Source organism: Protopterus annectens, chromosome 11.part0 (genome assembly GCF_019279795.1).
Source record: "Protopterus annectens isolate FY-2018-M chromosome 11.part0, PAN1.0, whole genome shotgun sequence".
NCBI lineage: Eukaryota > Metazoa > Chordata > Ceratodontiformes > Protopteridae > Protopterus > Protopterus annectens.
In genome coordinates, this window is record NC_056745.1 from 1,427,939,270 (window position 1) to 1,427,954,269 (window position 15,000).

The window sequence follows — 15,000 nt, forward strand, 5'->3', positions numbered from 1 at the left end:
CAGTGGATGACACTTCAGAAAATTATGTTACATAAATTGAACAGAAAACAGCTTCCTATGAGTTGTTAGAAGAATAAAATGAGAAACCACTTATAAAGATTAAATGAGTGCCAAATGGTTACTAATGGGTCTAGGTATACAAAGGTCTCAATTGACAGACCATCAACAAGGAAAAATGTGACCCGAGGGTTACAAAAGACTCAAAAATGATTGTTGATCATGAAAATACTTTCCTAAGCAATTGTCATTATTTATTTATTTTTTTTTAATTAGAAAAGCATATGTGGTGGGCTGCCATTTTAGTATCAAATCTAAAAACACGGATGATTAACTCTTTCAAAATGTAGCTCAAACAGGAATGAATAAGTTAAAATTCTGTACTGATTTTATTCTTTGGAAGCTCTTTATAATAAATCCTTCCATTCCTTGCACACAGACTGCATATGCTCCCTACTTCTAGTAATCCGACGACATCCCTCCTGAAAGGCACTGTATCCTTATATCAGAAGTAGAATAATTTTAGGTCAGTAATAGGTGCAATCATGAGGAGAACAGGACAAAATCTCCTTAATAGCAGGTGACCTGGTACACCCTGTTATCTGCCTGTGACACTCTATACCAGCACTACTTGTACATGTCAGAGAAGCAGATACAGAAGGGAATCTGCACATGATTTGTGACCCTCCCCAAAATTAAGGCACTAGATGGGGTGCTCCTTTAAGGACTGGAACCTGCATTCCACCCAGACTATGCAAGTGTGAAATGTTAGGCATCGCTTGAGTTGTTATGAATGAATGCCACTTATCCTAGCAGATCAAAATCATAGCTATGAATCTTCAGGCCCCATAGTGGGTCATCCTTATCTGTAGAATAACATACAATGGGTCTATATCATTTTGTCAAAGGTTCATTCCCGTGAACCTTTATTCATCAAACCATATACAGTGAATGTTCACTTCCACGAACACTCACTTCAATGAATTACTTTCCCAGGGAAAGTAATGAGTTGCCCAATATTTGTACTGTCACACAAAGCACAGTATTTTAAACCCACTTAGGCAGGGGGGCTGTGGACCCCACACCTCCCTTAACTATATATATATATATATATATATATATATATATATATATATATATATATGGGTCTACCCGACATGGTTGACAGTTCATATGGTCGACAGTTTATTTGGTCGACAGTTCATTTGATTGACAAGCATTTTAGGTGGGGGGCTTTGCCCCCCCCACCCCCCAATGTGGGGGGCTGTGCCCCCCACAACCTCCCTAACTATATATATCAACTCCAGGGTTGCACAACATTGGGGAAGGGGGCAAATCTGCTTGTCGACCAAATGAACTGTCGACCAAATGAGTGTCGATCATATGAACTGTCGACCATGTGTAGGGGACCCATATATATATATATATATATATATATATATATATACCAACTCCAAAATTGCACTACAGTGGGGAAAAGGACAAATTTCTGATGCTGGGCAATGCTTTAAGCAAATTATGGAAAGATCACATTTCCACCAGACTGTGTTATAAAAACTGGTCCAAGTGATGGCTAGCTTTTAAAGAAAAATATAAAAAATGTTTTTAGAATGTCAGTCAGATATAAGAAAAGCAGAAAGAGCAAATTATAAAAACAATACATGTAGATGCTTTAAATGATTTGGAAAGGAATTATAGAGAATATTATGCAATTAAATGAAGAATTTATGAAAAAGCATCAATACGAAAATAAAAAGAGAGAAGAGGTATCGGCTTATCTGAGTAGTATCATTAAAGGGAACACTAGTATAACAAGAGAAATGAAACTCGATAGAGGAGACGTAAGAAGATCTCAGGAATATCACAAGAAATTAGGTAAAGGAAAGGCTTCAAGATAGAAAGAAAGTACAAAAAAATTGAATGTTAAAAATTTAACATAACAAGAAAATAAAGAATTGGAAAATGAGATTTCATTATATAAACTAGATAAGGTACTTGTACAAGCTAATTCAGAGTTGATTTCAGGACCATATGGAATATGATACCAATTTTATAAGAATTTTACAGAATGGCAGAAAAAAACCACTTCTTAAAACTTATGAATGAGTGGTTAAATGAAGGCTTTATTTACAAAGATTTATGCAGCGGTATACTTAAAACTGTGTGGAAAAAGGAAGATAAAAATAAAACTGAAAATTGAAGACCTGCACTATTGAAAAAAAAAACAAAGACTGTATAAAACAAAACCCCATAAAATAATATCCACAGAAGGCACTCCAGTCAAGGAAATATTTACTTAGAGCTTTCATCTAAAGACTTCACCAGAATAAAATGAAAAAAATATCAACCAACCTTATATATACTGTTCAAAATATACTGTTCAAAATATTCAATTAAACAATTGATTGAACAATCAAACAAAATCTAAAAACTTCAGCAAAGCAACTTTAAAAGCAACATTACACAATATGACACATTTACATATAAAAAGCAATTAATACAAATGCTATCATTGATTCTGGGATGTTTATCTGCTTGTAACCTAAGCTGCCAAAAAGTTTCTCTCCTCAAAAGCAATTTTTTATAATCACCACCCCTTACATCTCTAGGGACTGAGTCTAACACAAAAGAAATTAAACGAGAACAGGGGTATAAGTTCCACTATTTCTAATAATAAGACAGATAAAGGCTATACTAATAGTTTTTGTCTGCGCATCACTGTGGATGATTAAAGTATTAGATCTATTCTTATTCAGAGCTGGAACATTTTTAAGGCTGATTGGAATATTATTAAAATGGCAGGTAATGAACCTAGGTTTGTAGTTAAGTAGGCTAAGTCTCTAAAACAATACTTAGAAATATAGACAGTGCTATAGCCATCACTGCTAAGACTGACAAAAATCCTGACATGTATAAATGTGTTTTTTGCAATATGTGCTATTTTATTTTGCAAGGTTCTTCAGCATTTTTGTATCAAAGAAATAAGCACATTATAAGTAACAGTTATTTTAATTGTGACTCCTCGGGTATTATATTGCAATCTGCTGTAGCTGCCAGTCTTTTTACATAAATATATCTATAAGAAAATTAAAAATGAAAATAAGGGAGCATCTGTGTAGTAATAAACACTGTGAAATTTAAAATGGTCTTTATAAACATTCTACTTTTTCTTCTTTCGGCTTTTCCTGGTTAGGGGTCGCCACAGCAGATCACCTGTCCACTCATGATTGGCAGTGGAGTTTTACGGTGTTGAGTTGCCAGCCCGGCGCCCAACCTTCCACAGAAGGCACACACACGCACGCACGCACGCACTCATGCCTAGGGCCAATTTAGAGTGTCCAATTCACCTACAGCATGCCTTTGGGAGGAAGTCTGTACACTGTATCGACGAAAAGCGCTTCATTAAACCAGTTGTGACCAGCTTTCGCTTGTGGTTTTTCCTTTTGCCCAGCAGTTCTTCTCTTCTTTGGATTTGTCAGTGGTTCGTGTGTTTATTTTCTAAGGATGTGGGAGGGAACCGGAGCACCAGTCGAGGATCGAACCGGAGAAACTCTTGCTGTGAGGTGGCAACGCTAACCACTGCACCACCATGGCCGCCCCTTTATAAACTTTCTACTGTATGTGTAGATTTCAAACAGTTTATTTTTTTTGTGTGTGTGTGTGTGTGTGTGTGTGTGTGTGTGTGTGTGTGTGTGTGTGTGTGTGTGTGTGTTAGATCCAGTCCCTAGGGATGTAAGGGGTGGCGATTATAAAAAAAGTGCTTTTGAGGAGAGAAACATTTTGGCAGCTTAATTTACAAGCAGGTTAGCATCCTGGAATCAATGATATGTTTTGTATTAAGTGATTTTATAAGTATATGTGTCATATTAAGAAAAGTTCCTATTAAAGTTGCTTTGCTGAATTTTTTAGATTTTAATTGTTTAATTGCGTATGTAGAACAGTATATAAGGATATAAGGTTGGTTGACATTTTGCCATTTTATTCTGATGAAGTCTTTAGATAAAAGCACTAAACAAATATTTCCGTGACTGGAGTGCCTTCTGTGCATGCTATTTTGTGAACCGACATTATTAAACAATGCAGATTATGAGACTTTTTTATGAAAATAATTCAGAAAAAATGGAAAGTAAAATGAAATATATTATTTAAGACATTATATAGTTTAAAGGGAAAAGGATGTCAGGATTATTATTAATAGTAAAGGAAATTGTGGATGATATTATAAACAGGTCTGATGAAACCAAGATCATGGTAGGAGATTTAAATGTAGCATTTTATGCAGTACAACATGAAGCTTTTTGGACAATCATGGAAGACTATAACAATGAGGAAATTAAGAATGTATATTGTTTTGCATATAATAAAAATACAATAAGAATTTTAGTGAATGGATGGTTAAGCAAAGAAATAGATATAAAGAATGTTATATGCCAGGGATGTCCTATGAGTAGCATATTATTTGCATTAGTTATGGACATATTAGTTACACATAAAAAATTACATATGAAAGGTTTTACTTATTTTACTAATGAAGGGATAAAAACTCCATTTATGTTTACTTATGCATATGATAATGATTAGAATAAACAAAGTCTCGATAAAAGAAGTTATATGTTAAACATTTCAATGTTTAAATATAATAGACATGACTTTAAATAAAAACGTAAAGGACTGGGTGATATAGTAAACATATGAGGAGGAGTATCTTTTTCAGTGAAAGAAATCTCTTGTTAGGAAGAGGATTTGGGAGTAACAATGTAAATGAGGAACAATATAGTAGGACAACAGATGAAATAAAGGAGCTTTGTTGTTTTTAGAAAACATACAAGCTATCATTTAATTCACCTATCCTGGGAAAGAGTGCATATTTAGCCAGTGTCTATTTGTTGCAAATAATCTATGAAAAAGAAACAGAGATTGAATCCAGTGAATAGAGGAATCTTATTTAAGGATAAGAAAGATGGAGTTTTAAGATTAATAAACCAAATTGTTTATGCTGCTTCTTTGATTTTGTATACAGTTTTGTTTTGGATAAATGACAAAAATGAAAAGTTAGTAGCAAATTTACTAAAATACAAATATAAGCAGAATTGGAATATGTTAAACAATTAAAAATAGAAAAAATGTTTAAATGAATAAATAAGGTGTCAATAATTTTGTTTTATGCAAAATAAAATTTGATGAAATATAAAATGAGAGGAAAATGTGACAAAAATATCCTGCTCCAATATTATTATGTTAATCCATAGGCTGAGCTAGCAAATAAAATAGTTAAAGCTATAAACGTACGTAAAGCATAGTGTACTAAGCAAGTAGAATGTCAAGATTTTTTATGGAGGTTAGTTTTTAATAAATTACCAGTAAAAAAAATATGCCAAATAAAAAAAAATCAATGAAAGAGTTTGTACATACTGTGGTAAAGAAGAAACTATAGAACGTGTTTTCTTACAATGCATAAGGGCTGCAAAATTGTGGGGAAAATTATGTACAGAAAAGTTCTTTGAAAATATAAAGGAGACAAAAGAAATAAATATGGATATTATAGCCATACAAGTAAGAAATATGTTAGTAAAACAGATAAAAGATCGTTTTACATTGTGTGAACCATTTGTAAGTAAAGCATAAATGATATCATCTTTAATGGTAAATAGAGACTAGCAGTAATTTTAAGAAAAATTAGATGATGATCGTAGAAAAGGGAATGGGGTCAGATAAGGATAATGATGATAGAAGTTTAACATAATAATAAAAAGTAAGATATTATAATTGACAATAACGGAAAGGAATGGAAAACTCTACACTGTATAAATTGTAAATCTGCAATTTTGTAAATAATATTGTAAATAAAATTTTAAATAAAGACCCCCTACCCTCTTTGAGAGATACCATGGGATGTTTTACATTCAGCTGAACTACTACCAACTCTAGCAGACAGAGTACTTCAGTACTAAAGGACTACAGACTCAGGACAGCAGTATCTCCCTTACATTGCACTGCAGTGTCAGCAATCCGACTATCTGAAGCGTGGATAGAACCCATAGCCTTCTGCACCAAAGGTGAGTATGCAGCTTGTTACACCACTCATACTAATTATTTTTCAAACTTCTGCAATCTAAGAGCATCTTACAAACTACAGATGTGAGACTAGATACGAATAATGTTACCTGACCATGCATAATGGAAGAAATGGTTACAGTACTACTGCACAGCATCAAATCTGATAGCAGCCCTGGTCCTGTCTAAATTCCAGGGTAGTTCTTTCCTTTATTTTTCCAACATTAAAATCACTGTGTAATACATTATCTAAATGCTATACCCAGTCTCCTAGAAATGGGATAATGTTGTGCATATTTGTAAAGGTGGAACAAAGGATTCTGGGGCTAAATATGGGACGATAATTCTTACTTCATTGTTATGTAATGATTTGAGAGATGTCTTCTAACTGCTCCAATAACAGATAGTAAAACGGCTTTATTTATTAATTTATACCAACATGACTTTACTAAGAAAAAGCCAACTTTAACAAGTTTTATTGCATTTCATGAGCCTGTGAGTAAAGCTATGGATTCTTCTTACAGAGTTGCCATGGTTTACCTGGATCTATCCAAAATTTTTGACAGCTTCCACAAGAAGTTATAACTGACTCTGCAAAAAAGTATTATGTTAACCGATTCATAATTTAATTCATAACCAAATAGATCACTTGCTGATTAAAGATCAGATTTCAAAGAGTGAGAATTAAAGGTTGTTTTTTCTAACTGGTCACCCATTTCACTAGGAAGGTCCGATCCTTAGACCAATCCTTTTTTACGTGTTTTTTTGCATTAATTCTTTCATCTAGAAATTACTAGTTAACAAAACAATTTGACAGTATAAAAATTGGACTGTTACATTTACTTCCAGTATAGAGGATTGTAATAATTTTAATAATTGTTTAACAAATATATATGTATAGTTGGTAAATAAAGACTTAAAAATTAATTCTGATAAAAGTGGTATTACATTTTTTGTGAAGATTCATCTGGGGTATAATATTACTTTGTGCAATTTTAAATGGAAGAACAGACTATAAGGGCACTGACATTGCAATCACTAGTAATTTTGGAGTGAATATCAATGCACAAACAGTAAAGATGAAGAAAACACTAGATCATGTGGGACCTGTTTGAAAAATATATTATTCCTTTTGCATATCACCCTTGTGAAGATGCATACTTCACATATTAGGCCTCTTATGGAATATAATTCCTTACTTTGCTTTTATAACAAAAGTGAACTTGATGCCCTGGAATGTGTTTAATGAAAATTCACCAAAGGCATAAAGAAATGCAATGAGTTGTCTTATGAAAGTATGTTAGAATATTTAGGACTATACTCAATGAGTCATAGATGGATTTGAAGCCAACTGCACTTAGCATTTAAGATTTTTTCCATAATGAGAAATTAATGGTAATTTATAATGTTGATTGTCTACAGTCTTCAGTTAGTTTAAGGGGAGAACAAGTAACATTTAAATTGATAAATGTAAAGCTAAGATAAGAACTAGGTTTATAACTAAATCAGTGGTGAAATTGTGGAACATGCTGCCTCTAAAAATTAGATTGGAGCAATTCACGCATTTATTAGATAAACGCATGGGAGAATTTGTTTATCCAATACCAATCTGGAGTCTGCCTCTGGCCTATACACAGCTAGCTTAAACTATAAAGTATAACATCTCCTATTAATTAGTCCAGGCATTTCCACTTAAGAGCAGCTTTAAAAAGTAGCTTCCACTATTTCCTTTCCAATCTTCTGAATTTAATGATGGGAGACAATTTCAGCATAACAACAGTTCTCCTCCTCACAATCCATATACACTAAATGTGATCACCTAACACATGCCATGTCCATTTCTCACTGAAAGTGATGTGTAAACAGAATCAGTCAGTCTTCAGAAGCAAACTGCCCCTTTATACCCAAGGCAAAAAATCAAGCTTTCCATTTCATGACGTCACCATCACATCATCAGTCACTTCCAATATGCCCATCAAAACATCATTAGTTGTTTTCAATATGTCTTTTGTGACATACAGAAAAAAAAAACTCAAACCTTAAACTACACAGGAATAAAATGGGAATTGTGGGAATGATACATACAAGGGAGGAATGAGGGTTAAAAGAAGGCAAGACTTAAACGAACTATGTAAATAATCACTGAAAATGATTGGGTAGATTATAAGTGATGTATAATGTTTGCAATGGGGTGTTTGTCAGTATGGTTTGTGATATAAAATGCTTGCAACTAGGACTGTGTCAGTGTGGTTTGCTTTCATTTATATAAATATATGATTCTCTGTTTTGTAAGTGATAGTTTAATAAACATGTTTCTTCTTTAAAAAAAGGCAGGAATTGAACAATTTATGTAATGTTGCTTAGATTATATGATATATAGCAATATAGGTGAAGTATAATGTTTGTTAATGTTAATTTGTTAATACAGTTTGATTACTTTTATATAAATGTAAATTTGCCTTTGTCACAATTGATAACTCAGTAAAGGTGTTTAAAAAATCCTTAACATCCTTGTTCCTTCTTGCCCATTCATCCATTCAGAATCCAGGCTTCCTAGCTATTGTTTCCTTGTTCCTGTACTGATCTCATGCTTTATCTAGGATTTGGCCAATGCAAATGTTTTCCCTCCACTCACAACTTCTGTCCTGAGTCATTTCATTATCCTCTCTAATTTTAGTTTCCTTCCCATCCTCCAACTCTCTCTACTGTCCAAGAACCAGTTAAATTTGTTAAAACCCTTCATCCATTTGAAATTAAAGAAGAAACAGTTATTTTGGTATAAATTTAGCACAGTAATTAGTACAGGACACCTAAAGTGATACCACTTTTGGAATGATACTCCTGCTCGTCCCTCTCTGACATAGATGACAAGCAGGCAGGGTATTTTGTTCAGATGATTTAATACAGAGAAACACATCAGGATGGATAGCAGCATCAGTAACTATAAATGAACTGATTGACAGACTACACATACATACATGCTTACATCTCTACAGTTTACTACAAAATGGCAGCCAGGCTCGCATGTGCTCCATATTTATACACATGTCCAAGCCCTTGGATAGCTTCTTAAAGATATATACACACACACATTGATCTACAGCCTCCCTCTTAAAACGATTGCCCTTAGTAAAAACAACATTAGAGTTAGACATGCATTATCATAGACATTAGAAATAAACACAATGTTCATGTCCAAGTTGTCATGTATCTGTTACATGGTCTGGAGATATGACCAGATCTCATAACATAACAATCTGAACTGAATTTAACAACAGGGAGAGTCTTCGGTGAACAACTCATATCAGGAACTTCTGAATTTATCACAGGAATGGGAATATTCTCTGAAACTTCCTCTGGAATTGGAACACCGGACAACTCACTCTGAAATAAAGAGTCTTTCTTACAGGCTATGTGTTGTGGTATAGGCTTGGACACTGGTCACAAATGTTTCTGATTCTGCCTAAACTCTGCTTCTTGTGATTTCACAATGTACAATCTCGGCTCTTGCCGAATACTCTTCAAGACACCAATCTGATCATAACCTTTAGACGTTTGCATCCTTACCACTTCTCCCTCTTGTAATGGATTGAGTGGTTCTGGTCTTATCATAGTAGGACTTCTGGGTTAAACACTTCAAAAGATTGACTTTCACTGACCTGTTGCTCTTGATACATGGAACCAACAATTGTCTACTGATTGGTATTGTGGTTCTGGTTTGTCTCGACAGAAGTCTCTGAGCAGGTGAACCACGATCCACGATGTTTATTATGAGGAATGTTTCTGAGATTCAAGAGATTCAGGAAAACATCACTATTGTCTCATTTTGACTTCTCTACTGTTTTACACTTTGAACTGCATGTTCTGCCAAACCATTTGACTGTGGATACTCTGGGCTACTCATGACATGAGTAAAGTTCCATTCTTTGGCACATCTTTTGAACTGTTGGCTTGTAAACTGCATGCCATTATCATAAATAACTTTGTGTGGACTACCATGGATTTCAAAATGACGCTTCATCTTTGTAATGACAGTACTGGATGCTAGGTTAGGAAGCAGGTCAATCTCGAACCAATTGGAGTAAGACTCAACTAACACCAAACAATGTTGACCATTCCACCCAAAAATGTCAGTGGCTACTGTCGACCAAAGGTAGTTCAGGAATCTGGTTTAGTTGAAGTGGTTCCTTCTGTTGATGTGGCTTAGTACTATCACACATGGAACAAGATGAAAGTATCTTGTGATGTAGAAGGCCATAATACTAGACCTCTTGCCCTTCTTTTGGTAGAGTCAGTTCCTGGGAGACCACAATGCAAGATAGTAATGTACTCTTGTTGCAAGGACTTTGGAACAATTACTTTTGGACCTTTCATAGTAATACCTTTGTCAGACAAAATCTCAACTCTGTATGCAAAATATGGCTGCACTTCTTGAGGTAACCTGGATTGCTCTGATGGCCATCCATGATTGATAAAGTGGTTGAGCCTCAGTAAAACTGGATCTGTGGCTGTGTGATCTCTCAGCTCAACAAGATGTGTGGAAGAAAGATTTCTCATTTCCATGACTTCGGAATCAAGGTTCTCATTCTCGTGTTGTTCAGTGGTGTTTCTGGGTGATCTGGACAAAGTATCAGCAGGATAAAGAAGTTTGCCTTTCTTATAGCCAAGCGTGAAATTATAATTTTGCAATCTCAACATCATGCATTGCAATCTGTCTGGAGCTGAATGCATAGGCTTTCTCAAAATAGTGACTAGTGGTTGGTGGTCTGTTTCAATCTGAATAGGTCTACTATAAACATAATCATGAAACTTTGAACATGAAAACACAAATGTTAAAAGCTCTTTCTCAGTCTTAGCATACTGTATCTTAGTTTGGGTAAGAGTTCTTGTAACATAGGCAACAGGTTGACCCTCTTGTAGAATGACTGCACCAAGACCAAATTTTGAAGTATCACATGAAATAGTAAAAAGCTTGTGAACATCATAGTATTTGAGAGTTGGTAGACTAGCAATTCTCTGTTTCAGGACATCAAACGCTGTTTCGTGTTGCTCTAACCAAGACCAGGATACATCTTTATGTGTCAGCTCTCTAAGCAGTGCTGACATTTGATTCAAGTCTGGAATGAACTTGCCTAGGTAGTTAACCATGCCAAGAACACATTGAAGTGCTTGAACATTATCTGGAGCTGGCATCTTTAAAATGGCTGTTTGCTTTGAAGGGTCTGGTTGTATACCCGAACTGGTAAATAAATGACCAGTATAAGTAACCTCTTCTAGCCTGATTTTATATTTCTGTGGATTGAACTTAAGATTCACTTGACATGCTCTTTCCAGAAATTTTCTGAGGTTTCTGTCATGCTCAGCTTCACCATTACCTCCTACTAGTATGTTGTCTACTATAATAGCAAAAGGATACCCAGAAAAAAAGTTGCTCCATTGCACATTGAAATACTTCACTTGCACAATTTATCCCAAATGGCATTCTCAAAAATCTGCACCTGCCAAATGGAGTACCGAATGTAGTGAGCAATCAGGATTTTTTGTCAAGCTGAATTTTCCAAAACAAACTTTTTGCATTTAAGTCAGAAAAAAAACAGACTTCTTTGACTGTTCCCATTGGATGATAAGGTATTTTTACTGCTTTGTTCAAATCTGGTGGATCAATACATATGTTGATGTCATCTGAGATTTTCTTATGAGATACCACCATGGAAGATACCCATTCAGTTGGTTCCACAACTGGAAAAATCACACCTTGTCACACCATTTTATCTAGCTCAGCTTTGACTCTGTCCTGCATGGCTATTGGAACTCTTTGAGCTGGCCTGACAACTGGACTGACATTTGGATCTAACTTCATGGAGTACATAGCTGGAAGCTTCCCTAGTTTGTCTTCAAAAAGATCAGCATAGGTAGAAAAAAATGTACTGGGTGAAATTAGAGTAGTGGTCTTGCAAGCTAGCTTGATGGACTTCCTTATTAAATGAAAGCAGTCCCATTTTCAAACTGTCTTGGTGCTCTAATAATGACTGGATGTGCCTCTTGACCACATAAAATGACAAGTTGCAGATTCTCCCAGCAGAGTAACATGAAAGTACTACTGAACCTTCAGTTTGAATTTCTTCACCACCACAAGCAACAAGCTTCACACACTTTGCCAGATCAAGCCTTTCACCATGCCACACTCTAGCAAATGTTTCTGCTGACATAACATTACACTTGGAACCTCTGTCATTTTTGAGCTCTATGGATTTTCCATTTATCCGAGCAGTGCAAAATACTCCATTCCTGGCCCTTAAATCTATTGCTTTGACTGTTTCATGAAGCACTGACACACCATTCACATAAAGAAGAGGGTTGCAGCTGTCTAATTTATCAACTCATTCCTTAAAATGTTCCCTTTTAATAAATGAATGTGGGCCTTTTGAATTATAAAATCTTTTGAAATTATTCCATTTATTGCATTTGTGGCATTTCTGACCAGAAGCTAAAACATTTTTCCCTTTTAAATTCATGATTTCCATCACAATTATGACAGCTGGCAATGAAACTGAGTAAGCACGCACCCTCATCCTTATGCCTGTTTGCTAACTCACTCTTATGCTTCACTGAGACTGTGTGAACTCTGGAATTTGCTGAAAAGCTCTGGGGTTTACCAGTGAGTGCTGCAGGGGCTACAGTTGCTGCCATGTGCTTGGGCCTCTTTCTTTTAACCACATGCTGCATGCTGTCAACATGAGCTTTGTCACTGTGCCTTCTAGAGCTATTCTCATTTGTAAGCATATTTGTGTGCTTTTCTGTGAGTCTGTATATCTGACAAATCTCAATGGCCTTATTCACGAAGCAAAATCTTTCTCACAGCATCAGCTTTAATACCACACACACATGTCTGTCCTTTATCAACTCATCCCTTAAATCTCCAAATCTTCATGTTTTAGCCTTGTTTCTCAAGTCAGTTATATATGCTGCAAAAGTTTCACCAGGCTTTTGATCCCTTGTGTAAAACAAATGCCTTTCCATTGTAACATGTGTTTGAGGGTTACACATTTCTCTAAATTCACGTTCTAAGCCATCAGGGTTCTCCCTTTACTCAGCATGCACAACAATGATGGTTTCCCCCTCTCCTGCATAGACAGCAGGTGCATACATACATGAACATTCCCTTTCACTAGCTTCTGACCATTCTAAATTAAGCAGAATAAATGCCTATGCACAGTCATCTTTATCAGAAAATACAGCCTGCATAAAAATGTCATAATCTTGCTCAAACACTCTCCAGTTCTCTGCAATACTATTGTCAAACACACGTGCACTGGGTTTTCTAAATCCATGCCAGCAAAGTAAGTGCAAACACACTGAAATATGGCCCTTGTAATTTTGTATGAACAAACTGTTCTGTGAGCTTGTAATAACATTCGAATGCACAATAAACTCTTTGAAATACTGTACTTTGTGAAATATGCTCTGTAATGGCTGTATTTTGTGAAATAACTTTGCTGTAATACTACACAAACATGCACTTTATACACTTCTGATAATTTAGATATCTTTAAGTAATATGAAAAATATGTACTTAGTGAAAATACGGTCATTTCCTCTTATTTTATTCCTTTTATGCAATCCACACTTTATTTCAAACTTTGCCCGTAGTAATTTGAATATTTTTTTCAATACCGGACATATTGGTTTATTTGAATATCGTTTAGAGAATTCTGTATGCCTTGTTTCATATTTTGCAAATAAGAAATAGTTTTGAGCAAGTTTAATATCTGAAATTTGTTTCTGACCTGTTTTTGTGAATTATGCATGCGAGTGGGATGATCGACTCCTTTATATTCCTCCAATGCTAACTGGGTGCCTCTAGTACTTAAGTGGAAGAAACTGTGACTCTTTCTGGCAACAAATCGTTTTGGCCATTCTTCTTTTAACATCTTGTCACTTTAGGCATGCCACTTCTGACATCATGTCACTCGTCCCTCTCTAACATAGATGACAAGCAGGTGGGGTATTTCATTTAGATGCTTTATTACGTACAAACACATCAGGATGGATAGCAGCATCATAAAATATAAATGAACTGATTAACAGACAGACCTTACATACACACATACATGCTTACATCGCAACAGCTTACTACAAACTGGCAGTCAAGCTCGCATGTGCTCAGTAATTATACACTTGTGCAAGCCCTTGGATAGCTTCTTAAAGATACATACAACACATTGATCTACAGATACTTTTATGTCCACAGCATTGGTGTTCCTTAACTAGAACTGTATTACTGTAAATTCATATAACTGGAAGAGCAATGAATAAAGACTCTGCCTTTTAGTTTAAGTTAATCACCTATGAATGTTTCTTCAGACTAACTTCAAAATCAGTTTCCAGGGACTCAAAAATTACAATTTTCTTAGTGCAGTTAAGCATTGAGTGCTGTTACCTATTCTGGCTGATGCAAAAACGGTTCCTGTGAGATCAGTGTTGGACTCTGCAGTGTTATTAAAGGCTGATTCCTCTGTTGTTCCCCATCCATCAAAAACAGTCCTGAAATGGGACATTACTGCATCACTCAGAGCCATATGGAGATCATGCCAGCTTGTTTGTTTATATATATTTAAAGTGCAAATTGCAATTTCAGATTCCGACTGTTCCACGCCACAGCAGATATGTTCCACTGCACACAGTGAAACTTTCAGAAGTACTTTATGATGATCTGAAAAAATAAAAAAACACAGAAATAAGTCTGCAACATTTTATTATTAATGATGCACGTTATCATACAGTAGATGTAGTTGACATGGTTGACATGTTCCTGTTTAATAACAAATGAACATTCATTTTTACAGTAGGGGAACTCACTACTTACTCATTCAAAATCTCTCCAGGAGGCAAAGGAACCAGATGTCAAATGCCTGCTCTTTCAAAAAGGGCTATAATAAAATATATTCA

The 15,000-nt window shown here is 35.2% G+C and overlaps 1 protein-coding gene across 5 annotated transcripts in view; it reads right to left on the reverse strand.

Moving 5' to 3' along the window:
- CTTNBP2 (cortactin binding protein 2) overlaps positions 1-15,000 on the reverse strand; it is a 1,390,380-nt gene that overhangs the window by 362,118 nt on the left and 1,013,262 nt on the right. For all 5 annotated transcript variants that reach the window (XM_044088722.1, XM_044088723.1, XM_044088724.1 and 2 more), the window contains exon 10: positions 14,492-14,764. In XM_044088722.1, coding sequence (XP_043944657.1) covers positions 14,492-14,764 — 273 coding nt within the window. The remainder of the gene's footprint in view (positions 1-14,491; positions 14,765-15,000) is intronic.